Genomic DNA, 26,492 nt, shown 5'->3' on the forward strand with positions numbered 1-26,492 from the left:
CGTCGCGAAATGCGTGTGCGGCGTGCAGATAGTGCGTGCGTGGAATGGGGGGGGAAAGGAGGGAGGGAGGGAGGGAGGGAGGGAGGGAGGGAGGGAGGGAGGGAGGGAGGGAGGGAGGGAGGGAGGGAGGGAGGGAGGGAAAGCAGCATTTGTGTGGGCTTGTTATTCACAGCGGTGCAAACCGGTGGTAGCTAAAAAGCCTCCCATGTACGAGCATCTCCCGTGCGGACTCAGGGGGTGGGGGGGGACGGGACATAGCGCAGGCGGTTATGAAACCAGCTTGCCCAGTCAGGATAATTCACGTACCGCCGTGGGAGGGACAGGAGAGATAAACAACTCACGGGAAGATGGGAGGGCAGGGAGAATGGCTTAAAATGCTGCTTCCCGGCATGCCCTGGTGGATTAGTTCAGCATCTCAGCCCAGCTCCTCTTTAATTCTTATGCAAGGGGTTTCTCTGGAAGGGACAGCCTGTCCTCGCCAGCGCAACGCCAGGCACAGGGCACCGATTAACAAAAGGCCATCTCACCACCCGTCCCACGCAGCGAAGGGCAAGAGGCAGCTGGGGACTTGTTCCCTGCGAGGACTGAGGTTGTGGATTTTTGTTTCTGCCTCTCGTCATGCTCCCCACGCCAGGGACTGCAGGACATGCTCGTCTGAGCCTGCCGTGGCCTCCTGTTCACTTCTGGGTGTGATTTGAAAGTGCCGATTTGTATCTGTAAGGCCCCACGTAGGCTCTTTTGGGGGAAGCACTGTGGCCCGACAGCTCCCAGCTCCTACATCTGGATATCTGGAGGCCAAGGGTATCCGAACTGGGAATACGCACTTCACCTGATCCATCAGAACTGCCATTCTGAGTCATAGGCAGGGGTACGAAGGTGATGGGCATTATGTATGTACCCAGGGAAGTGCCATGTCCTGGCCACAGCTTCACTGCAACTGCGGATGCAGGATGGGCAGAGATCTATTCTAGGAACCACTCCTGGTTCATTTATCACTTTTGGTGTCCCCAGCTGTGCAGAGAGGTGAAAAGTTAAACCCATAGTGGCAGGTTAAATTCCTCCTTCTGCCACTGACTGCTTCCTTATCTTGGGCAAGTCCCTTTTTTGCCTTGCTGTCAGTCACTTCCATCCCCCTTTGCTTTCTTCCTGTCTGAGAACAGAAGCTGCCCCTTCTCTTGTGACTGCAGCAGCAAGCACAACGGGGCCATAGAAGACCTAAGGGCTCCGGAGGCTTCTCCATGGGACAAATCATCAAATAATGACAAGGACTCAGAAAATCCCACGTTTTTTACAAATTGCTCTTGCGTTTTAACAGCTGACAATGCATTTTGAGCTCACAGGACCATCCGACCACTGCAGGAGAGCTGTGTCTCAAAGAGAGAGGCAGGGAGCACGCAGCTTCATCCAGCCAGCACAGCTCCACCAGTGCACCTTGCACCTCCTCTGCAGCAACCACTGCCGGCTGCTCTCGCCCCGACTTCCCTCCTCCACTGACCTCAGACACCTCTGTCCCATCGGGACCTACAAGTTTGCCGAGCACTGCTGGCTCCTTGGGAACTCCAGGGCTCCCAATTACTTAACCTTGGCACGCCGGGTGCAGCCAGTCACCCCGCGTCTGCGGATCTCCGCTCCAGAGCTGTTTTTCATCACAGCACTTCCCCATTTCCCTCGCAGCCTCGTGCGGCGCTGGATGGGTCACACAAGTTTCTCCATTCAAGGCAGCCTGGTTGCTAGTGAGCACAACACTGTGTCCTGAAGAGAGTAAAAGGCACATGGTGTAACCCAGCAGCCTGGAGATAAATGATGGCTCCGCTTTGCTTACATTTAATCAGCTCCTTCTGTGTCATACCAAGTGTTCTGATATAGGTCTGCATCACCCGTCATATCCTCACACTCACTCTCCAACTGATTTATTGTTTTATCCCTGAGAGAAGTGCATGCAGGCTGCAGGTCATGTCACATACATCTTTAAAGCCTTCTCTGGAGTTTCTGCATCAACTCGTCCTCCTCTGTTCGATACCTCAGGAGCAGTGTGCAGGCTTGTGTCGAGTCCCTGATAGACATACGGAGTCTGTTGCTGGGTGAGCATTTAATCACCTGTCAGGAGCAATTTCAAGCTCCTTATTCTCTCTGTCACACAGCTTCTGTAACGAGGCTTTGTATCGTCCAGGCCTTCAGATGACTCTTTAGTGACTGTAGTGCTGGGACATTCAAACAACTCTATCAATGCACTGCAGCCTGGGACTCAAATATTACCAGGTCCCAGGTTTCAAGACATGCTATTTCAAATCTGGGGCCAGCACCAAAATAATCCTGCTAATTTCAGAGGCCAAAAAAACTTTTAAAGCTCAAATATCCAGTGTCTCACAGACTATTTCAGGATGGTGTTTGTGTCCATCCTGAATTTCTTCGCAGGCATCAGGACAGTGAAAAGACATTGCTCCACTTTTCCTCTATCCACGCTGACCTGACTCTGATAGCAAGTCGCTTGGGGTCTGGGTGCCCAGGCTGCACAGAGAGCAGAGGCATTGCCCCTACTAAATGCTTCCTTCTGGGGGGGATGTGCTCAAAGGTAAGCAATATACTGATGGCCCACTGACTGCTCTGCTGGTGTTGCTTTCCCCGGGAACTGGAAGAAGCCCAGGAGCCGAGGCTTTGTACAATTTATAAGTCAGGTTGCCATTATCTAATGTCCCAAGGGGGTATGAAAAAGTTGGTTGCCAGAAGAGCTCTCAGGGCATTGCAGACCCTCGACCTGAGAGCCCTCAAGCTGACGAGGACATGTTCGAGTGGGGCATTTCTCCACTTCTCTGCAGTTTTGCTGCCCCCCCTCCCACTGGGGGAGCGTGCTGGCTGGCTGCCCGTGGCAGGGGACAGGCAGCAGCACCCTGCCACAGCCGTAAATTGTGCGTATGCTATCGAGGGACGGAATAACAGGCAAAAGAGGGGCGAATCTCGTATGTTGAGAACATGCCACCAGGCAGGGCTGTGAGACGACTGAAGGACAAGCAGTCAGCAAGGCGACAGCCAGAAGGACCCGATTCTGAGCCAAGGTTGTCTCTGCCTACCTTCCTAGGGCTGGCACGGCTACGCAGGCTGCTCCCCAAGAAGGAACCGAAGCGGTAGCTTCTGCTTTCAGAGTCGGTGGTCGCCCTGTGAAAGCCATGGCCTGACTGTCAGGCGGGCTGACCTTTATTGCAGGTTATGGGTGCAGCGTTGGCGGTGGGTGACGATCCTCTCGGAGCCTGCCTTCCCTCAAGATCAAACGTTTCCACTCCCGACCCCCAGCTCTGACCCACGGCGCTTCCCCGGGGAGCCGGCCCCAGCCCCAGCCCATCCCCGCGGTGTCACGCCAGCTCTGTGGCTGGCGGCAGCCCTAGGCCAGCCCGGGGATGCCGGGACCCACGGGGACGTCGGGGACCCGCAGGGATGCCGGGACCTGCGGGGATGCCAACCTTGCTTTCATCTCTAGATGGTGCTCTGAGGCCGGGCAACGGCCGGGCTCCCTCCGGTTTGTGCCACGCCACTCAGCCTCCCTGCGCTGTGTCCTGCCGGTGGGAAGGCTGGGGAGGGCAGGACCCCCACCCTGCTGAGGAGGAGAAGCTTCTGTAACCCCTCCAAGAAGTGGCTACCGTCTCAGCTCCTCGTGGTGTGACATCCCCCAGCCGTGGGATGCCACGCCGTGGGCAGCTGCATCGACAGACTGCTCCCCCTTGCCCCCTGCCCCTTGCCCCATGCCATCCCTCTGCTGTCCCCCTTGACCTGCCCCAGCTGGCCCTATACCGCCCCACGCTTTCAGCATGCCAGCAGGCTGCCTTTCCTCCTCTGCCCCTCCTGCACAGCCCCAACAGTCCGTCCTGGCTTTGCAGATTTAGCACAGGGCCGGTGCCTGCGGGGTTTTCCAAAAGTGGGGGATCCATTAGGGCCCAGCTCTGCTCGTGCCACGGGCAATGGCAAAAGCCCCATTGACTTCACGGGGGCAAGAGCAAGCCCTTAATGGCCTGGGGAGGTAAGGCTTTTTTATTCCGGGTTTTTTTCTTAGTGACATTTAAAACCGTGGCCACTTCATATTGCCTGTCCAAAAGCTGGGAGAGCCCTTCCTGCAAAGCCAAAGAGGAGGCTGCTAAAGCTCCAAGAAAGCAGAGGAGGCATTTTGCCACACAGAGGTCACAAGCCGGTGTGCAGCTGCTGGGGCAGCACCATGCGCCCTGCTCCGCTCCGCTCCTGGGCAAAACCTGGATGAAAGCAAGCTGATGGAAAAGGAAAACGTTTGTTCAGCAGCACGGACATTTTCAACACCATTTCCTGATCCCGGAAATCCAAACCCATTTTCTCCCCATTTGAGATTATTGTTGTGTTTCTTTAAAATATTTTTAGTCGCAGTGTGTATCCAAATGTTTTGCTGAGCAAGTTTTGGGTGAGTTGAAAGGTGCCAATGATGGTTTCTTTTCAAAAGGGTTGTCCAGAAGTGTCACCAAAAATAAAACATGAAACAAGTTTCTCAAATGTCATTTAAAACAACAACAACATCCATCTGAAAACTGGCAAGGGTAACAGCAGCATAGTTAGTTGTCATGGGGTAGAGGATCTGAATCAGTGCCTGGATCTTATTCATAGGGAAAAAGTCCTTCCTCTCCCCATTATCTTTCTGGTATTTGAATAGCTTTCAATAACAAGCCAAGGAAATTGTTCAGAAGTATGGCAGGAAAGAACCATACGTTGTGGACAGATACACAAAGAAGTGGTGTCTTCCTCATGAAAAGCAAGCTGCCAGCCTCTCGGGATTAGGGGAAGGTCTTGGGGAAACAGTCCCTCCATCAGATCCTGGAGGAGGGAGAGAACCCAGAGACACTGTGCCCTGGTGTGCAACAGAGGTGTCTTCTCTGGAGAGCACAGGATAAGGAAGTGTCACCTACCTGGAAGGTGATACGTCCACGTACTGTTTGCAAAAGCCAAAATATCAGGTGTGTTTACGGTTGTGAATGATCTGGAGAGCTGATTTGCAGATTCCTTAAAAACACCCAGTTTTCTTTATAGCAAACAGCCCCCCAGAGTGGATTCTCCGGGTGGGTTTTCACGAGCTGTATAAAGGATACAGCATACAGCCAGAGAGGCGCTTGGTGAGACAGATGCTGCTGTCGCATGGCGTTTGTGTGCATGTGGTTGGGTGTTTATGGGATGGAGTTGTGCTATAGAACGGGTTATGCCCCCACGTGCGGCATATGCGTGTAGGTATGTGCAGTGTGTACTCGGGCACAAGTACTCCGTGATTTGAGCAGGTACAGAAGTGCAGAAGGATGTACAAACCGCCGTGTATCGGCAAGGCCTGTGGGCACACCTGCAGCTTGCAGAGGCAAGAGAGCGCTTTTTCCTGGGGGGAGTGAGAGCAGCATGCTGTCGGGTGGGCTATGTGTGCCCAAGGAATGTGCCATTTTGGCAACCTAAGCACAGCTGCAGGAGGAGCACCTGATGGGCAGAGGTTTACCCATCTCTGTTCTCCTGCACTCTGGCTGTTCCTCTCTTTCCCTCTGCCCCCCTCCTCTCCGCCCCGCTACTCTCCCTTGGGTCCTCCTCAGCTCTCTCTCCTCTCTAACGATGTGACAGCATTTACGGCTTTCTCCCAGTTTTATTGGGTTTTGCTGGATTTTCCTCAATGCCTCGGTGTCTTCTCCACTGTGATGCCAAACACGACATGAAAAGGGCCAGCAGGTTCAAACAGATGGGGGGAGCTGGGATACCAGCGTGACCGCATGATGCTCGTTCCCTTAGCCTTATTGCAACCTTCTCCCATTCTTCCCCCAAAAGCCCTGCTGAAGCAAGAGGTGGCAGTGCTGGCCTGTGTACCACCTCAACCATGCCAGCTATGCATGCCCATGGCCCTGGGGCACCTCAGCTGCCCTGTCCTTGCCTGGCTTCCCTGGGCACTCCTTGGAGATGGTCTTCCCAAGAGCTAACGGGCTGTGGGCCCACCAAGCACTGCCATCCGCCTCCGAAGGATGCTATACCTTGGCGGGGGGGGTGCCCAGCCACGAGGGTCCCCCCTCTCCTGGAGGCCACCACCCCAGCCTGTGTCCTGGATGCCCGTGTCCTCACACACAGAGTTCCTTCTCGCTCGGTCCGTTAGTTTGTTTCCACTGCCATGGAAAGCTCTGAAAGCTGTATTAAAAGCCAGGTCAATAGCAGCTTATTCATTCCCCCTGGGGAAAAGAAATAAATAGTAAAAGGAGGGAGGTAGGTCATTAATTAGTAATGGGGAGGAGAGGTGGGAGAGGGGCACACGTGTAAAAATGAGGCTGCGTATGAAGTCACACACAGGAAAAGCTGGGAGGCACCGGGATTCACCAGCTCCTGTCCCCACTCTGTGCCCAACGGGAGGAGAGGGAGGCATCAGGAGTGATGCTTTTCCTTTTTCCATCCCTTCTCCTGATGATCTGCTCTTCGGTGGTCACCTGTCTGCTCTTTCAGCCTCCCAGCAGCTCCCCTTCCCTTTTTGACAAGGCTTCCCAAAGGTGCAAGATCACTGCTCAGGTGCAGAGCAAATCTGTGCAGGGCAGCTGTCCCCCTGCAGAACCTACGTGCTGGGATGAGAAATGGCCACATCTCGTTAGTTTATCCCCAGTCTTTCTCAAATGCACTCACATATTACCTCACTTTCTCTTCTTCTTTTTCCCTTCCTCCTCCTCCGCCTGCCTGCTGTGCCTGCTTCTTCCTCTCACTCCTGCTATTTCCTTCCTTCCCCTTCTGCTTCTTCCCCCCTTCCTCTTCTTTCTTGAACCAATTCCAAATTAATATCGAGATGCTGGTTTCCTGCTTTGTAAATCAGGGGTTGGGTGGGACATAATTTCTTCAGCCATTCCCCCCATAACACAAATGTGGGGTGCCCAGAGCATCTTCCTGAGCTATCTGTTTGTCTTTCTGTCCTCATATAATCTACAGTTTTGACAGAGTGATTCTGCTGCTCCTAAAGGAAAGGGTTCACCAGGTTTTTACGTCTTTTGTGAAATGACAGCAGTGATGTTACAGGTCTAGCTCTGGTTGATGCCCTCTCTCATTTCCCCTCGGTTTTACTTGCTTCTAGCAAAAAACCCCCAGGCTTTGGGTTTTTTATATATTTTTTTTTGAGCCTTACATCTAGAGATATGTCTTGCACATCTCTGCCTCTTCATCAAGCATATCTATAACCCTTCCCTCAGCAAAACTCTCATTATTTCTAAAGCAAGCAGGATTGTTTGACCCATCCTACTGGTAATTTTAATGCAAATGCTTCCCTCCATCCATCCATTTTGTATGATCTTCTTCCCAAGCAAATTCTCTGAGCCTCTTACTGTAGGTCTTTACCAGAGAGACCCAGAATAAGGGAGCCTTCATGGTGGACCTTCCAGGCCCCAACGCCATACTAACAGGAAACACCAACACTAATAACTCTCATCAGTCTCTATACCAGTCTGCAGCCTTGGGGTCTCTCCTTTGCTTCCAAACCTCCCCCTGGGATATTAGACTTTATTAAAAATAAATAGTTACAAATTCAGTTTTACAGCTGATGGCAGCAGGGAGGAGAACGGAGGAGGTGAAAGGAGCAAGTCGAGGGTCTGCTGTCCAGTCAGGTCACTTGTCTGTCGTCCCGGCCACGCTGTGGCAGGGAGCAGTCTGAGTGTGCAAGCACAGGGCCCTGCCTCCTCTGCCAGGCATCTCAGGAGAGGAGCAGGATGTGTTTTTCAAGAGGACTGGGAGAACTGGGTCTGAGTGTGTGGAGCCAAGCTGCTTCTGGAGGTGACAGATGCCAAAATCCAAGGAGAGTGCAGAGCAGGCTACATAGAGCGTCCTTGTCTCCTACCTTGGCATGTGCAGTGGAAGAATACGGATTTCAGTTCTCGTTCTGGTTTATGTACAAAGAAAGAGTCATGTGCAACAAGCAGTAAACATGCAAGTAAACCCCTCCCTTGAGATCCTTCCCCACTCCCTCCAGGAGTCCTGAACTCTCCCATCCGTCCTCATCTGGTCAGTGCTTAGGTACTGCTCCTCTCCTGGTGACGGTCGTGACTCTTGACAGTCACGGGGCCTACCCATGTCAAGAGGGGACAGAAAGTCTGCTGTTGCCTCAGCAGCGGAAACCCTCCCTGTGGGTCCCGGTCTGTCCGTTGAGGGCAGGGACCCCTGTCACCTCTCCAGAGATGAGAAACCAGGCGTGGTGCTCTCCTGTCTCTGGGCAGGAAAGGGGTCCTAGCACAAGCTGCACACAGCGGAAGAGTAGTGTGTCCTCACTCCTCTTCCAGGCAGTATGACTTCATGGGAAAGGGAGTATATCAGAGCAGCTCCAGGCCTTGATGTACTCAGGGGCATAGAGGCAGTCACAGGAGGCATTTTTTGGTGGGCGAGGGACTTATCCAGCTACGTTACGGGTGCAGAACGGAGGAGATGGTGGACAACGGGTGTGGAACGGGGAGGCTGGAAGAGTTAGATGGCTGACTCCCTGCGGTATGAAATTGTATCTAGGGGAAGAGTTGCCTGGAGCCGCTCTAGGTCTAGGTGGCTTCCAAAATCCATCATCTGGATGACGCCTCCCTCTTCCTTGGTGCTGCCCCCTAACACCACACCTACTTCGTCGTCGTCTTCATCTTCATCTTGACTGACAAGAGCCAACTCATTCTCATAGCAGAAGGCACTGGGAGGTGGGGGAGAAGGTAGGATAGTCATCTTGCTTTCTTGCAGCTCCCGGGCTGAGCAGCAAGGTGTGCCAGCTACCTCATAGGTCTTGTGAAAGCGTGAGTAATCCACTTTGTAGTGGTTCTTCTCCTCAAACACAACTGGTTCAAAACGATGACCCCAAAGGATTTCACTAGCGAGGTAAGAACTTCGTGCCTGTGTAGTCATGGCTGTGGCTTCCACCATCCCCTCCAGGATAACAACAATCTCAAAGTTCTCCGTCTCCAGCTCCTCCTTGCCAATCCCATAGAGTGGGCTCTCCTCATCAATCTCATGAACGATAATAATGGGTGAGACCAAAAATATACGATCAAGGCCCACGTCGTAGCCCACATTTAGGTCCCGTTGGTCTAGGGGGAGGTATTCCCCTTCCTCTGTCATGTAGGGCTTGATGAGCTGGGCTCGGACATGGGCCTCCACGATGTGGCTCCTCCTCAGGTTGCCCACCCGCCACATGAGGCACAGTTTTCCATCCCGCACGGAGATGACCGCATGATGACTGAAGAGGAGGGTCTGGGCCCGCTTCTTAGGCCTTGCCATCTTGGCCATGATAGTGCCAATCATGAAGGAGTCAATAACGCAGCCCACGATGGACTGGACCACGACTGCCATGATAGCCAGCGGGCACTCCTCAGTCACGCAGCGGAAGCCGTACCCAATGGTTGTCTGTGTCTCCACTGAGAAAAGAAAAGCCCCTAGGAAGCTGTTCACGTGCATGATGCAGGGCTTAAGGAGAGAGGGACCACCTCCCACCGTCGGTGCGTTGAGGTCACCGTGGAAAAAAGCAATGCACCAGAAGAGGAAGCCGAAAAAAAGCCAGGAGACCAGGAAGGCGGCGGAGAAGATCATAAGCATGTACCGCCAGCGTGTGTCCACACAAGTGGTGAAGATGTCAGCCATGTAGCGCTGAGACTTGTTGCTCAGGTTGGCAAAGTAAACGTTGCACTGGCCGTTCTTCTTCACAAAACGGTTGCGGTGCTTCCGCCGGGGGGCATGGCCCTTCCCATTCCGGCTGTGCCCGTTCATGCTGCCCAGCGCAGAGACCTTGTGTCCATCCTCTTCGGTTGAGACAATGCTGTACCTGGAAGAAAAGAAACAGGCATTTCCAGCAGAAATACGTGAAAAATAACAGCAACCACCGAGACAGCGAGGGTGGGAGACACGTGGGTGGCTCCCAGGACTACGGTACTGCCATGTTGAATATCATAACGGCACATTTCCCTGGTTATTGCCACGCTGACCACATTGGTGGAGCTCAGCTGCAATATTTGATGAGTCTGGCTGCCGGGAGGTTGTATCTAGCAAAGTCCTGACAGGGCAGCAAAGCAGGAGAAGCTTGTAGCGCTGTGCTACCTTCCAGCCTTTGTGGTGAGGAGGAAACCAAGGTTTCCAAACCTGACAGCAGCTGGGACAGCTGGGAAGCCTGGAAGCAAACACTCACGGTCTGGCCACATTTTGGCCCTGACATTATATAAGGCCGGGAGTTTCTATTTTCTCCTCCGCTCTCCTCACTGATTTCATGGTGCGTTGGTGACAATGTTTATGCACTTCCTGCGCTCAGGACAATTCTGTTGCCACAGCAACGTGCGTGGCTCTCAGCATCCCGCATCCAAAGCCAAAGGTGTAATTTGGAGATCAACAGCCAAAGCGCTGGCAGTTTCCCTGGCAGAAGCTCCACGTACGCTTTCTGGGAGACGTTTACCCCTCCAGCTCCCCTCCCTCATGTGCTGCTGGGACAGTTGCAGATACTTCTTAAAGATGTGATGGCAGAAGGTGCTCTGACCACTGAGGAAATCAAGCGAGTGCATGGACTCACCAAGACCACTCTGCCCCCGTGGCCACCGAGCCACAGCCTCCCAGAGCCCCTCAGGCTGGCAGGGTCTCCCTCCCACCCCATAGTGTTGACACGTTCAGCTGGAGCCCTCCCGCATGGGCTTCATGACCCCCATCCTTGTCTCAGGGCAAGGGAAGCACTGGTGGCTGGAGCTGTGATTCCTGGGGCCTGCGGCGCTGTTGGAATCTGTAATTTCTGGTCCAGCACCGTGCAGCACTTTGCTTCTCCTCCACAGCACTCCTCCAAGCACTACCCCCACGTACGGCATGTTTTGGATTGGAGAAGGAGAGTGGAGCCGTACCTTGGAGCCGGAAAGCCCCCGGCAGGTCTTTTGAGAAGAATATACCAAAAGGCAGGCTGAAGGTATGGCCTGAGGGGCCAGACGAGGAGGACCAGGCAGCCCAGGGCAGCAGCGGTCCTTGAGAGGAGGGTTACTCACCGGTTGACTCGGACGCTGCCCATGGCTCGCTGTATCATCGGGTGTCAGGGGGCCGCAGGAGCTGGGAGGGCGCGGGGTCTCATGCAGCAACACTCACATGGGACCGGGCGGCTCTGGGTTTCACCTCCGGCGAGCTGGGACCCGCACGGCCATCGCGATTGCTCCTGGGCACACGCCTTGCAGAGAAGGACGAAGCAAAACCCAGTCAGAGCCTCTCCTCACAGCACCCGTTCCAGTCCCAGAGCGGGGGGCACAGGGCTCCCAGGATTTCGCTCGGGAGGGGTCTGGGGGTGTCCGCGGGGCCGGGAGAGGTGCAGGGCCAGCCGGTCACCACTCTCCAGATCAAGGGCACAACGGTTGAGCAGCTTGCAGGGCCCTTGCCTTGAGCCATTATATTAATATCGTAGCTTACACTAGGACGGGAGCTCAGCCAGGTTAAATACCTCGCACACAAGGACTAATGAAGCGCGGACATGCACGGCAGCCCTCAGGGATCCCTGTCAGCCCAGCCTGACCCACAGGGGATTTATCTCCAGGGGGTGCAGAACATCCCACCCCCCCCCTGTTTCAAAGAGGAGAAGAAAAGCAATGAGTAGAGCCAAAAAGGAGAACTGATGGAAAGGAAGGGCTTAGGGGTAGCCGAGGAGAAGCCGGTTAGAGCAAACAGACCTTGCGACATGCCCTGTGTACAGCATCCAAGGAGTGGCTCAGCAGCAGAGCCCTGGGGAGGATGTCCAGCAGATGCTACGTCCCGACCAGGTCCTCCCCGAACTGAAGAATGGGGAAACCGAAGACTCAAGATCTGACCTATCCCGCCTGCCCAGAGCTGCTGGGAAGTGAAACGCAGCAAGGGGGTGAATGACTCACAGATTAGGAAGGGCTTTGTACACCTATGCTAATCCTACACTGTAACCTTTGGATTACAGCAGCCAGTGCAGAGCACAGGACGCAGACGGAGCCAGCTAGTTCATTTTCTCCCAGCCTCGCCGATGAGCAACCGGTGGTTGCCATATCTGGGACAAATCCAAGGATTTGTGGGTCAAATCCAAGGTTTAGAGCTGCTTGCAAGTAAGTGGTCGTGCACGGACAGGTGAGAGGAACAGCATGTGATGTTGTCTGGAACGGAAAAGCTGGTGAGAACCATCCTTGTCTCATCATCAGTGGTGCAGAACAGGGCTTCTTGCGGCTAAGGGTGACCACCAGCTTTCCCCAGTTAGGAGCAGAGACTAGAAAGCAGCTGGTAAGGAGCTCCAGACCATCACCTCTGATGTGCAAGCACCGCTGTTGTCATGTTTGGGATGAAGATTAACCAGCAGTCTCTCCTCCAGAGGCCAAGGTTACTGAGGCAGTTTAAGCCCTGTGGCAAAACAAACATGGTTGTTCAGACCAAGAATATTATGGGACCAGGAGAAGACAGCAACCCTGTAGTCCACAACTCACCGTATAGAGGTAAAGTGAACAGCTGCCCAAAAACTCCCATCAGGAAAAAACACTTTGGCACTGAACTCTGCCAGCACCCTCTCCCTGACCGCCCTACAGCATCCAAGTCTTTAAGGAGGGTTGGTTTGGCCAGATACGGGAAATTTTGTTGTGCAGCTGGGTAAACCTACAGCAGAAACTGGGGTTGGTAACCTAAATTCATCAAAAATGTTGAGGGATGATCAGGTGATGAAGAAAGGTCAATTCATGCCCATAGATGGTCCTGCTAGGATAAAGCTAAGATATATATTCAGTGATTACATGGTGAGTTTGGACTGCAGGGTCCCACAGGTCTTTAGGAGGTGACAAAGGTAGGCAATTGAAGTATACCCCTCTATGCCAGCTCCAGGAGGAGAGGAAGGGCATCCTCTCCAACCGGCACCTTCCTTAGCCAGCCTGGATAAGCCAAGCTCATCCTTAGCCAGCACTGACACTGATACTGGAGGAAAGGCACTGCCACAGCTCACTCCTATGGATGCTTCACAACTTTCTAAAGGTTTCTGACCACCACCACCTGCCTTTCCCCAGCTGCAGGAACAGGTGCACAATTTCTAGAGACTTTGGATTTCTGGCTCAGGTGGTGGCCAGCTCCAAAAAAAAAAAAAAAAAAAAAAAAGAAAAAGAGGAAGGAGGACATAAGGGACATAAGGAGCTTCCTGCTTGCTGAAACCATGTGCAGCAGCACCCAGATCTCTGCTCCTCACCTTCCCCACCTCACTGAGAAGGAGCAAAGGAAGCAGGTGAAATACAAGGGCTTTGCTGTTCTGGCTGGTACAGTTACGGGAAGGGATGGGCTCGCTGTTTAAGAGCGCTGCATCCCGTGCTGCGCTGCTTCCTTCTGGCTCCCACATGGGAGCTCAAGTCAGCTGGAGCTCTGGCGCAGACTCTTGGGCAGAGCCCACCATGGCTGGACCTTGCAGCCCAGAGCCTGGGAAAAGTTTGCTGATGGCTCCGCAGTTGCAGAACGGAGCATCAGTAGCTAAAACTACATCACTACCTGCAATTTGTACTTAATCACAAGAAAAGTGTTTCCATTGAGAAAAAAAGGCTACAAATCTGAACACACACACACACACACTCAAACATATGAGTATATAGGCTTTAGTATAGGCTGTAGTGAGGGACCCATGGTCTCAGTCCATACACTCATCCGTAGGACCCACACAGAATTGAGTTCATTGCTCTTTTTCTGCTTCGATTTCAGAAATTTTGCCGGTAGATTTAAGGATCTCAGCAACAAGATGCAGTGACTTCGCCCCAGAGGTGAGCTGTCTGATGGACCGGTTTGTGCCCGTTACTATCTTGTGGAGGTTCTGCAAAGCGAAGTCTATGTTGTGCTTCACTGCCCCCAGGTCGGTTGCTTGGCCCGCTCTCAGGTTCTCATTCTCCACCTTGAAGCTCTCCAGCTTTCCCTGGAGAATAAAGACCTCCTGCTTCAGCTTCTCCACGCTGCGTTCTGCCTCCAGAGCCCGCTGGGTCATTAGCTGGAGACCCCACTCAGTCTGCTGCACAAAGGACTGTAACTCTCGGGCTTTCCTCTCCTCTTTGGTGCGGCTGGCCTTCAGCTGCCTCTCCAGCCTCTGCACTGTGCACGCCTGGCTCTCCAAGGACCTCTGCATGCTCCTGACCACCCTCCTGAGCATGACGTTCTCCTCCTTGAGCACGTTGTCTGTCCCCTGCAGGGCTGGTAACTGCCTGTCCCCGATGGCCTCATCGTGTAGCAGGGGGGGCTCCGCTCCCCTGGTGTGCTCTGGGTACCCCAGATAAGGGTCACTGGCGTGGCCCCATGGGGCGAAGGCATCCACCCCCCAGTTCTCGCCCACATTACCACGGGAAGAGTCATAGGAGCCACACGGTGCCATTCCGGCAGTTCGGAGAACACGCGACGTGCGGTGCACAGGCAGGTGATCGGTCCAGCTGTGGTCCCCATCTCTGGACAAGCCGCCAGGCATTTTTGTGGTTTTGTAAAATGGGTCCTGAAACTCCTGAGCTCCCTTCTCAAGCTCCAGTGCGTGCTTGGCCAACCTCTTGGCATAGATTCTATTTTTCATTCCTTCATCTTTCACTATGTAAGAGTGCCTGGGATTTAGGGAAAATGGGATGGCTTCTTCCAGGTCCTCTACCTGACTGTCACCCAAGCTGTCATAGCTTTTGCCCTGGAGTGGAGGGCATGCCGAGTAGCAGGGGTAGCTGAATTGATCATTGTTATAATAATTTTCCAAGCCTTGAAATTCTGGGCAGACTGTCTCTGTTTTCCCAGAGATGCCAAGCAGCCATGACATTTTTCAAGACGCTTGGGGCTGCAGCAAGCGGGAGGATCCAAAGAATCCCCCTGGAGCCCAGGTCATGCAGGCAGGTGACACTGACAAGCAGTGTGCCAGCTTCTGCAGCCTCGGCGACACTCATGGGGGAGGAGGCAGTCACTGAAATCCCTCCATTTAGATCTCCAGAGCGTTCAGGAGGGAGTGGAGAAGAGGACCAGGCATCTCTGTGTCTTCGCTATGGGGAGACCAGGAAACACCAAGGTCTGTGATGTCACCCTGTGCCTTCACCGCCTGCTGTGAGGTCGTCGCCGGGGTGGGGAGGAACCAATCAACTGCAAAAGTGCTTTTTTTTTGGCAGCAGAAAGATAAGCTGGATCCTCGTGGCCGCAGAGCCGACCTCAGCTTGGGGATGCTGCTGGTGGGCAGAGAGGAGCTCATAAAGCCACCCGAGACCTCCAGCATGCAGCTGGGGACGGGGACCAGCCAGCCCCGGGCAGGCAGCGTGGGGTGGAGAGGACAACCCCGCCCCACAGCCTACCAAGACACCTCCATCAGCAAGATCAAGCCGCCGGCATTTCGGTGCCAGGGCTCACCCTGGGCAGAGGCAGGGGACATCCCCAGCGCTTCGGCCAGAGGCATCACCCCGAGCCAGCGGGCCAGCGAGGGGTCCGCGACGCGGTGCTGCCGATCTGATTCATCCCCTGCTGCCAGCTGGCGCAGGGAAGCGTTAGTAATACCGGGCGCCGCAAACTCGGAGCGGCACGAGCCAGGAGACGGACAAAAATAAACCCACTTACCACTTCCACCCCAACACACCCCCGCAGCGCACGGTGCCGCCATGGGAAAGACAGACAGGCAGGGCGAGAAGCCCTGGGCCGGGGACTGCCATCGCGTTGGGCCAGCGTTCACATTAGGGGCCCCCCCCGCCCCGAGATGCCACACTGGGAGGTGATGTAGCCACCGTCCCTCCTCAGCGGCTGGTGGCCCGGGGCCACCACTGACATCCCTGCCTGCAAAATGGGTGCCGCCACCTCAGCAAGGCCAGGGGCATACCGGGAGCCCGGACCCTGTGCCAACTCCGTTCAGACGGCTGTGAAATGGTCCCATTGCTCCTTGAAACACAAATGGGATGAAGGGGGAAAGCTCAGAGATGCCTCCAGCAAAAAGGGGGTGACGCTCATGTCCTGAACAGGCAGCTGCCTGTCACACGGAGGAAGGGGGAGGAAAGCCTGGCCAAGGACAGGGATGCAAATCCTGGAGCATGCCGGAGGACCCTTTCCTGGAGCTTGCTCTGCCTCCTGGGACCCACACGGGGAGGGGGAAGCCGCGGTGTCAGCGGCAGCTCCCGGAGAGTGGGACAAAACCACGCTGGTGGGTGCAGCACGGGGCAGGAGACCAACGGTCTGGATGGTGATGCCTCTCCGTCCCTCAGCTGCCCTGTCCCCGGCATGCATGGACACCCACGTATTTCACGGCCTGAGGAAGCCCCCCGCCCCAGCGCTTTGGGAAGCCGCTGCAGCATGGGCGCCGCAGCCGCTTTCTTGCAGCATCGAAGCTGCCAGCCAGGTGGACCTCCAGGGGCCCCCCAGAGCCGCCGCCAGCCCCGCAGCCTGGGCTGCCCTTCCCAACCACTTTCCCCCCTCCTGCGCCCTGGATTGAGCGGTGCCGGGGCCGCCGTGCTGCTGCCACCCCCGCCTCGGCAGCACGAGCCCTTGCACCAGCCCACGCTGCCACCCCGGCGCGGCTCCGACCCCGAGCAGATGCGTGGGGCTGGGCTGCCGCCGTCGCTTTCCGAGGAATCTGCGGGCTAATCATGTCAGGGCACGTGGTGCTGATGCGATGCCTCCATCGCCCCATCCCCAGCACCCGGTGCAGCGCCTCGCACATCCCAGGCTTTCTCCAGCCCCTGCCAGAGCGGATCATATATTGTCAATCCTTCCTAAATTTGTGGTGGAAGAGTCTCATGAAACAGAACAGAAAAGTCCACGCTGAAGCACTCCCCCACTTCTCTTTTTATAACAACCGTATCTGGTGCTCTGGGACGTATACAGTGAACGACAACGATGGAAAAATCCCAGGGTATTTTTACACTCTTAGTCTTTGCTTTATCTGGAGTCGTCTGGCAAATGCTTCCCTCCTGTCTGTGGTCAATACCGCAGCCGCCGGTCGGGCTGCGCTTTGTGCCTTTATTCCTCTTACCGGCTGCGCAGCACCGCCTGGTTTTGAGATCAGCATCCACAGAACCCATCCTGCCGGCTCAGGCACGGTGACAACACGTCAGACGTCCTTTTGCCTCTTGAGGAGGCAGGGTGGAAACGCCCGCAGCAGAGAGGGGACCCCCTTCGGCTTTTCACATTGCCTCGCAGACCCGCGGCATTCAGTTTGTCCCCTGCATCCTCTTCTCTTCTTCCTCACGAATATTCCGGGGGTTCACGCCGGGGCTCGTAGGGCGGCTCGGTGCCATCTTGCCACGAGAAGCTGCGGCCGAGCTCTCGCTCCTCCGTGCCGGCGGGGCTGGGTGCTAGGCGCTGTACGAACACGCGCGGAGGCACAGTCACCGTGCGGGAGAGTTTTACCATATTAAAAAGGCAAGTGACATATGGAAGGTGAGGGGAGGAAGCTGTAATCAACTCCATACCATTTTTATATACACACTTCTGCCTTTTCGTTCAATAATTATAAATAGATCGAGTAAGTGCCAACAGTCCCCATCTGCCCCGCAAGGCACGATCCGCTGACCAGTTTCTCTCTCCAAATGAGAATTTTATTAATGTGTCTCTGCTTGGTTTATATTTTGGGGTGGAGTGTGAAGGGGGGATTTTTTTTTTCCCCCCCTGTGGAGCTCTGGAGCCCGGGGATGGGTAATATGAAAACAAAACAAAATGATTTGAAGTTAAACCATCTCAGTGTGTGACTCAGAGCTATTCATAGCTCCCTGAAGCCAGCTGCAGCAACGGAGCCAGAAGGATTCTGCCCGTATTATTATTCCAATTACCATCTGAATTAAAAGTTTGAGCAGTGATCAGCCCACATACTGACGGGAGGGGGAGAGAAGAAAGAGGAGAAGGAGAGAAAGAGAGAGAGGAAGAAAAAACAGATAAAAATGGGATCCACACAAAGGTCCCCGGGATGACAAAGTCAGTACGAGGCACGGAAAGGTGACAGCATCACCTCCTGCCTGCTCCCACACCACCCCGGCGGTCCCTGCTCCAGCCACAGCGTCCAGGCAATGACGCTTCAAGAGCAGCCGCCCTCTCCCCGGGATTCCAGCCAGGTTGGGGGGTACCCCACAGCGGGGTTGGTGGGACTGGCACGGGCACTCACCCACTCTCCTCCAGCCAAAATGGGGCTGGGGGGACAAGAGGCAGGGGCTGGGGGGGCAGCCGAGCAGGAGCGTAAGGAGATGGTGCTGCTGGGGCGGCGGCTGGGAAGAGGTCCCCACTTTTTCTTGTGGAGTGAGGATAGGTGGGTGCTATTCTTCGTGGCTGGCATCACAGGGAAAATTAAATGCTCAGAAGGTCCTTGGCCTTCCCTGGGTGGTGTTCGTGGCCAAAAAGGAGCCAGGCTTTTACGGCAGCCTGGGCTCAGACCGTGTCCCTCCTGCTCCCGAGGAAGCAGCCGTCCTGCCAAAACCGTGGAGCAGACCCCAAAGGGTTGGTACAAAACCTACAAGAGCTGAGAAACCGAAGGCGCTGGGGCGTCCCCGAGGCCCCCACATCCCAAGCGGCTGCGGTGCACTCGGGTCGCCACCTCCAGCTTTCTCAACGTGACTGCACCACCAGCAAAAAGGGCATCTCCCCTAACCCCTTCCCAGCCCAGGAACTCCCTTCACTGAGGCTCCAGCCCTGCGGGAGCCTTGCCAAAAAAAACGTCCCCAGCAGTGCCGCTGCGACTCAGCATCTCTCCATCACAGAGCTCCCCCCGAGCCCGTGCCGGCCTGCCCAGGAGGGCTGCACACCTGGGGCCTCTCCATGGCTTTTGGCTAGTCAGGGGCAAGGATGGTTATCGGTGTGCAGGAAAAGGGGGGGCGAGGGTGGCTCACGTCATCTGCCCCCCCGCCGCGGTTGCGCTCCCGACGGGGCAGGGACGGTCTGCCGGTGCCTCCGCAAAGCACCCGGCAAGGCAGGCGCCTGCAAATGGGTTATGAACGATGAGAACAGCAGCAACAGCGGGAGAGGGCATGCAATACCCGGGGGCAAAGCCTGCTCTGCACCAAGCCCCCGGCCGAGAGAGGCCGCAGCCGCTGCCCCGTACCCGGCTGCTGCACGAGAGCTCAGTTCCCAGCCTGGCCTGGCCGCTCAGCGCTAACCCGTCAGATTTCCTCCCCAAACCCTTGTCGCTACTCTAATAAGGAGCCCAGCAGAGCCACCAGCCTCCTGAGGGGGTCCCAGCCTCTCCCCTTTCAGTCATGCCTGCTAGGGACCAGAAACAGAGCTGAGGGAGCACCCCAGGTAAGCTGCAAAACTGCACCCCTGCAGAGAGTGGATTGACTGTTTCGCTGCAAGTCTGCTGATTTGCAATTGCTGCAGCTTGCTCGGCCTGGTTAAACAAATGCCCCAGAAATTCCTCCAGCCTAAGTGTTGCCCGACGGCCGTCCCCCCCCCCCGCTCCTTCCCCAGCTCCCTGGCTCCCCGAGGTGGCAGGGGCTGCCGGCACGGGCAGGCTCGGGCTCAGGGGGAGAGCAGGGCGAGGTGGGACGCGGCAGCCGTGCCTGCATGCTGCTGCGCCTGCAGTATCCCCCCTCCCCGGCACCGTTGTGAGTTGCTGTTGCGCCCCTGCTCCTGCCGGCTGCGGTGCTCGCCCCCGCCAGCGCCCTGCCCGCTCACCCGCCTCTCGCCCGCTGGCACTGGGTGCTGCCTGCTCGCCTCCACCCAGACACGGGGCTATTCCTTGGTGGTGGTGGGAACAACGGGGCCAGAAGAGGAGAGGACTTGTGGGGCCGCTGGGTCTAGTCCCACGGCGGGCACCGCCTCTATGTAACGCCACCGGGGTTTTTGGAGGGATGAAGCGCCCGTCTGTCCAGCCTCTGGGATCCTCAGTGCCTTTCGGCCCCTGCTCTCACTCTGCTGCTGGTGGGGCCAATCTATACAGCTCTTATGGCTGCTTTACCCTCCTCTAGAGCAGAGTAGCTTTTGACAGCCTCTTTCTACAAGTCTCTTCTGGGCTGCCCCGCTGCACGGGTGCCTGAGCAGGCTGTCAGCAAACACCACGGCCTGGTGCAGAAAGGGAGCAGGCAAGAGGAGAGGGGATACCAAAGATGAAGGCAGCAAAGGAGACGGGAGAACAGGCAGCCCAGAGGCAGATGGAACGAGGCCGGCAGCTCGTTGCACCAGTGCTGGCAGCACTCGCTGGGGAGGGAAGGAGGGAGGGAGGGAGGTGAGGAGGGAGGCAGGAGGGGTGTCGGGGCCTTTTCTCTGAGCCTCTTGCAGGGGACAGAGTGGGGGACGCTGCCTCCCTCATTTTCGCACGGCACCAGTCTCCCTCTGAAGTGTTTCGGGAGGAATGTTGCCATAGAAATAAAACAGCCGTCCAGATTGCGAGGGGCAGGCCTGCCGCCGTGGTGGCAGGGGCTGGCGCAGGCGTGGGCGGAGTGGCAGCAGGAGACCCCCGGCCGGTGGCGTGGGGCAGCGCCGGGCTGGTGGGTACCTTGTCCTCCAGCCTCCGCTCCCTCATCGCCAGCGAGAGCAGCCATCGTGCTGCTGGTGCCAGTGTGGCCGGTGCCAGCCCCGCCTGGCGTCTCCTCCCCAAATGCAGCGGTGGGTGAATGCCGAAACCGCCCCTGCGGGCAAGCTGCCTGCCACCAGGCCCCCGAAAGGGCGGGCACGGACGTGCACAGGTCTCTGGGGCGGTCGGGACAGGGTTGCACTGCAGCCGGCTCCCACCCCTCGTCTGTCTGGGCCGCAGCACCACCCACGCTGCTGGAGAACAAGCCTGAGAGCTCTGAGGGCAAGGACCAGCTCAGAGGTGGCCCCTGCCCGTCTCGAGACCCCAGAGCATCAGCACCTCTCCCAAGGAAGGGCTTCAAGACCAACCATCCCCAGGAAAACCACCTTGTTTGGGGAGGAAAACCAGCTGCGGTGCCTCCAGGGGCTCCATGTGAGGCCCCTCCACCCCGGTAAGGGACACAGGAGCAGCGCCATTGAGGAACACAAATTTAACCCAGCACGGGTTTCGCAGCGCTGCGAGACATCGCAGACGGCTTCACTCGGTCCTTACCATTCACTGAAAAAACGAGCGCCAGCGGGAGTCTGGGGAGCCACGCGCGTGAGTAAAGGATCGATCGCGAAGACACGAGCATCCATCTACTGACCCCCGGGCCACGCCGTCGGGTTAAGCCAACCCGGCGCAAAAACGCCGAGGCAGGGCAGTGGGGACTTGCCGAGGGCAGATTGCCATCAGCCGCTCCGCCCTGTGTCTGCACTGACGCCAGCATGCAGCGGGCGCGGGTACCCGTCACCCTGCCCTCCTGCCCCTTCCTGGCACCCTCCCACCGGCGATGCCACCCCAGGAGCGCAGCTGCTCCCAACGTGGTGGCCAGTGTCCAAGCTCGGGGTGGCCGAGCAGCCGGAGGGGCCAGCGGGGACCTGGCCTGCCAGGTAACTCCATCCTTCCCTGGCCGCCTCCTTGCTTCCCGGCTTTCCTTGCAAAACCGTGGTGGCTGGGAGGGACAAGGACTGCTGCCGGCCCCCCACCGGTGCCAGACATCGTGGCGTTCGGTCTTGGCACCCAAGAAAGGGGAGAAATGGAAGAGGAGAAGGGCGGAGGAGAGGGAGCCCCGCTTCCCTCTGGATCAGCCCTCTCCAGCTCATCCTGTCGGTGGCCATCCTCACCATCCCTCCTCTTCCCCACCACTCCCTGTCCCCACCAGGCTCACGCTTCCCTCCTAAGACACATATTCCCCCCTGTACTTATTATTATTGTCAGCAGCTACAAACAGAGGTGGCCACGTGCCGGGGTGACTCAGGCATCTGTGGGCGCCACTTCCGACGGAGAGGGGGCACATTCCCACCTTTTCGGCGAGACGTGCGCTCCGCGTACCCCACGGTCCCCTCCCGGGCTCCGGGTGACCCCAAACCCTGGGTCCCTCTCCACACCTCCCACCCACCGCAGACGCCTCCTCCCGAAAAGCCGAGGAGGGCACAGAGTGGGGGTTGAGGGTAGTCTTGGAGCCATGTCACCTCCACCACGCGTCCCCCGCGTGCGCTGTCACCGTCTGCCCTTTGCAGCACAACCCCCGAAGGGAGGAAGGGAGAGGCCCCGGAGCCGCTGTTTGCTTTGCCGTGGATGGAGCCGGGGCTGGGTGGTGGCGACACGAGACCCCAGGCTCTTGGCAGACAGATTCGTTTGTCTGCAGGTGATTTGCCCGGGAGGGAGGGCATCGGGGGGTGAAGGGGGCACCAGGGATGTCCGAGGTAACCTGCCTGCACCGTGCAAACCTGCCCGCCCAATCCCGCCCCGGCGGGGATGCCGGCCTCGCCAACAGGGATCAAAGGCCGAGTTTCTCTGGCATTTTGCTCATGGCTTCCTCCTGAGCTCCTTCATCCAAACCCAGTATCCAGAAGACCCTTTGCACCGTGCCTGTCTGGGGGATGTTGGACCACCACTGTCAAGATCAGCCACACTGGGACCAGAAGAGCTGGAAGGGAAGGGAGAGGGGTGCAAGTCTGGAGCCCAAAAAGCTCCACCGGCAGCAGGAGAGCCAACACATCTGCTTCAGCCCCAGTTGCGCCTGAGTGCTTGGGGAAGGGGTCTCCATCTCCATTCATCTTCAGGAACCAGCCGGGACCATCGCCCGCATGGAGCGGGAGAAATGAAAGGTGAGCAAGACCCAGCCCTGGGCAAGAAGGCACTAAGGAAACACGGGGAGCTGAAAAAATGAAGAAGTTACCTGCAAAGTGACCAAAGTCAGGGTGGCGAGGGGTGGGGAGGGAGGCTGGGGAGGTTTACAGGCAGGTACCCACCCCTGCCCCTCGGCCCGCGGCCACCCCGGTAGCCATATGTGCATACGCGGTGCACACAGGCAACTTTATTATTCACTGGCACGCTCACATGAAGCCACGCATCTCTCCCTAAGTTATATTTATAGCTGTTCCTCAGAGCGAGCGCAGATGAAACAATACATTATTTTCCTAAGGAAAAAAAAAAAAAAAAAAACAAACCCCTTCCCGGTCTCACGCCAGTGAGGGGAGCAGCGCGCCCCGGCACCGCCTCTTACCCGGGTCCTGCCGAGGGGCTGCCGCCTGCTCCAGCCGAGCCGAGCCAACATCAGAGGAAGGGGAAAGCGGCCGGTTTCTCCATCTCACCATGAAACGTCTCAGCCGGACCGGAGGAATCAGGGAGGTCTCTCTGCAGCCCTCGCTCGCCTCTGGCTCGGGGTTCCCCCCACCCCACCCCCCCCCCCACCCCCCACCCCCCCTCGCCCCCAAGGAGCTACTTCTCCTCCGTGACCCTGCTCCTCTCCTAACTCTGCCCTGCCCACGCCAGCGCTCTCCTCCTGCCTCTGCCTCTCCTCAGAATTTTTTGCTCCCGGGAGCGTCCATCCCACGGAGCGCTGATGTGCCTTCGTGGCTCGGCGACGGGTTCAGATCTCCCCCTCCTGCCTGGCTCCCTTGTTCCCTGGTGTTATTTGCCTGTGCCCCTCGCTGCCCCCCTGCTCTAGTCCCCAGATCTCCCCTCTCTCCTCCACTCTTCCTCCCTTTGCGCTCCGCTCCCTTTCCCTGGCTGCCTCTCCCCCTCGCTGATTGCTATGCAGTCTGTAGCTGAGAAGTCAGTAACTCTGTGGTAGGATCCAACAGCTTTCCGCTACTTTAGCCCATCCTCGCGTGTGAGCTCAGAGCCGCGGAGGCACCGCTGCGGAGCCGCCATGGGGGAGACGAGAGCGCAACCATCGGCAGCGGGAAGGGGACGGCGGGGCCACCGGGTGCCCCCCGGGGCGGCGAATCCTCTCACCGGGCTGGCACAAAGGGGCTGAAATACCCACTGTTGGGGTGTTTTTTCCTGCCTGGATTCGGGGCGCCAGGCTGACACTTTGCCCTGAGGAAGGACCAGGCTTTCCCAGCTCGTGCAGAGCGTTTGCCGTGGGGCATCACCTCGCCGCATCCACAGCCCGGCCTCCCCACCCTGCGATGTTGGGGTCATCCTGCCGGCACAGGCGATGCCGGGGATGGGAGCGCGGGCAAGGAGGGACCTGCCCTTTGGGCTGCAGGATGGTGTACGGCCTTCCTGCCGGGGAAACCTGCCCCAGAAACCTCCCCCTGGTTCTCCATGGTCAGCAGCATCTCGGGGGCTTTGAAGAGGTCATTTCTTAGTGGCAAGGTGAGGGGCCGGGGGGGACCCTGAAGCAGCAAAGCCAGAGGCTGAAGAGAGCCCTGACCCCGCAGGCAGCGGCTGTAGGCACGGGCTCCCGGGGACAGCCCTGCGCCAGGCCGACGGGGTCCGTGGGCATGTTTTCCATCCCCAGCGTGAAAGCCTGTGCTGGGAAGTCAAAAAAAAAAGATCAAAACCCCACTTTTGAGCGTCCCCTGGGTCTCAATCCCGCAACCGTCATCACCCTCCCTCCCCAAATCATCCCAACATCCCTTGGCAGACGGGATGCCCCCTCGCACAACACGCTGCGGGGACCACCGTCCCCCGCCGGGCACCGGCCAGCACCGCTGCGGTGAGCGCAGCCCGCTCTCCCCTGGCAAAGCCACCCCGGGGGGGAGCAGAGGGTATTTTTAGTAGCTCTGCAGGCAGGTGAGCAGCTGCAAACGGGGAGCGTGTCAGCCTCCTGCACCGGCCAGCTCGCCCCAGCCTGCCCACAGCTGCTCCCCACTGCTTGCATGGGGGGCCCTGGAGAGCCGCGGTGACTGGATGGAGCGGGGCCAGCTTGCTTCCTCCGTCTCCTCTGCAGCCGTCCCTATGGGGACCTCGTTCAGGTTCATGGAGGGGACTTGTTTTCCCAAAAGCCCTGTCCCCAGGGCCCACAGAGCTGCTTCCCGAGAGTTCCCGGCCGGACACTGCGCAGGTGCCCCGTGGCAAAGCATTCCGGCCTTCTGGCACCACGACGGGCCTTTCCCCTCCGTGCAGTAAAGGGATGAAGATGCTGCTGAGACATCTTGCTCCTTCCCGGGCTGGGCAAAGCTGCCGGGCACCCGCGCACCCCTGCAACCTCCTCGGCTTCAGGTTGGGTTTCACCCCCTCTGCCTTCCGCTTCTCATCATCACCGGCTCCCTCACAAAACCTCGCCGTGTTTCCTTCCGCCTGGGCAGCAAGAGGATGAATAGCTGCACCCTGTGCACGGCCCGGCACCCTGGCCGTGGCCAGGAGGGAGCTGGCGCGGCTGGACCCATCAGGAGGGACACGGGGACGTTGCATCAAGGATGCCACCAGCCCCTCGCTGTCCTTGTGCCCCTGGGGTGCAGTGCCCTGGCCGTCCCAGGCCCGCCGGCCCCGGCAGCGGGGTGGCTCACACTCGCCACCCCCGCCCGTCTCCACCGGCACCGTCTTTAATAAGAAGCGTGGAATATTTTAGCACCTATGGAAAAGCCACCACAGACGGTGGTGGCAGCCGTTGCCAGGGAGACGCTCCCAAAAATAGCCCCACTCCGCCAACCTTTCCCGATGCTGCTGTGGGGATGAGGGAGGCAGGGGGATGGAGGGATGGAAGGGTGGAGGGATGAAGGAGGGGAAGAGAGATGGAGGGATGGATGGAAGAATGTTTGGAGGGGTGAATAGAAAGATGGGGGGAGGGTGGGTGGAGAGGGATGGAGGGGTGGATGGAGGGAGAGATGGATGGAGGAATGGGTGAAGGGAGGGAGGGGTGGATGGGGGGAGGCATGGAGGGAGGAGAGGGGTGGAGGGGGAAGCGGGAGCTCCTGGGAAGGTGAGTGAGTGCTGCCTGATCCCTCTCCTGCTTAGGGATGAAGACAAGCACAACCCTCCATACCAGCAGCCCCTGCTTGGGCACCCATGGTCCTGCTGTCTTGCGACACCGGCTAAACCGGTACAAACCCTCCAGTCTTCTCTGCCCTGGGCAAGTCTGACTTTGAGTGTTTAAACCAGACGACATCGCTTTGGACTCCTTAGTGCCTGCCAGGATCCCTCTGCCATCCTCCTCCGACCATCCCATCTATGCCCCAGTGCTCCAGGACTGTCCTGCCCGAGCTGTCCTTGTCACGGGGGCAGAGACGGTGGGAGCCCACGGTGCTCAACCCCACCATGTTCCCCAGCCCCTCTGGGAATGCCGAAACACTTCCCTCCCTGGGACCACTCTGTGATGAATCCCAGGGGCTGCCCACCCTCCCGGGGAGGTCTGGTTCCAGCCTTAGCCACAGCTTGGAGTAGAAATGGAGGGGGACTCCTGGCTGAGTACCTCCAGGGGTCAAAGCACAGAAGCCTTCCCGGTGGCGGGAAACAAATGCTTTAGCAAGAAGGAAACCCCCATTGCCCCTCTTCTCATGCCCTCGCCATCACCTTGCAGGACAGGCAGAAGTGGGGAAGGGCCCTCGATGGAGCTGCCACCGCCTGGAACAGAAGCTCTGCAGGAGAAGGAGCCTCCCAGAACAGCAAAAGCAGAGAGGGAAACCCAAAAATAGACCTAAAGGGGAAAAAAAAAAAAAAAAAAAAAAAAAAAAAAAAAGAAACCCAACAACCCCAAATTCTCGTTTTTAATGCCAAATCCCAGCTCGCTCGCCTCCCTGTCACCCTGGCGACATTCCTTGTGGTCGCCATGGAAACGGGAGGCATGGAGAGAGCATCACCGTGCAGGGCGGTGGCAGCACCCGGCATTATT

General features: G+C 57.4%; 2 protein-coding genes across 2 annotated transcripts; both read right to left on the bottom strand.

Annotated features, from left to right (window-relative positions):
- Nucleotides 1-7,432: 7,432 nt before the first annotated feature.
- KCNJ4 (potassium inwardly rectifying channel subfamily J member 4) lies at nucleotides 7,433-11,822 on the bottom strand. Its single transcript, XM_009972874.3, has 3 exons — nucleotides 11,646-11,822; nucleotides 10,977-11,152; nucleotides 7,433-9,784 (listed from the first exon to the last, which is right to left on the bottom strand). Exons 2-3 carry the CDS (start codon nucleotides 11,012-11,014, stop codon nucleotides 8,455-8,457), a joined length of 1,368 nt encoding a protein of 455 aa, XP_009971176.1. The 5' UTR covers nucleotides 11,015-11,152; nucleotides 11,646-11,822; the 3' UTR covers nucleotides 7,433-8,454.
- Nucleotides 11,823-13,630: 1,808 nt separating this feature from the next.
- On the bottom strand, nucleotides 13,631-14,737 carry LOC104366008 (endosome-associated-trafficking regulator 1-like). Its single transcript, XM_032996716.1, has one exon. The coding sequence runs from the start codon at nucleotides 14,735-14,737 to the stop codon at nucleotides 13,631-13,633; it is 1,107 nt and encodes a 368-aa protein (XP_032852607.1).
- Between the last annotated feature and the right edge of the window lie 11,755 nt (nucleotides 14,738-26,492).

Source organism: Tyto alba, unplaced genomic scaffold (genome assembly GCF_018691265.1).
Source record: "Tyto alba isolate M040663 unplaced genomic scaffold, T.alba_DEE_v4.0 Super-Scaffold_2, whole genome shotgun sequence".
In the NCBI taxonomy this organism is placed as follows: Eukaryota; Metazoa; Chordata; class Aves; order Strigiformes; family Tytonidae; genus Tyto; species Tyto alba.

What these genes read in the sequence shown, in the direction of transcription:
- LOC104366008 (XM_032996716.1), bottom strand. Translation starts at nt 14,737, where the DNA reads ATGTCATGGCTGCTTGGCATCTCTGGGAAAACAGAGACAGTCTGCCCA.
- KCNJ4 (XM_009972874.3), bottom strand. Translation starts at nt 11,014, where the DNA reads ATGATACAGCGAGCCATGGGCAGCGTCCGAGTCAACCG. An exon ending in GGCAGCGTCCGAGTCAACCG is followed by an intron (nt 9,785 to 10,976) that starts GTGAGTAACCCT and finishes CTTTTCTTCCAG; the next exon opens with GTACAGCATTGTCTCAACCG.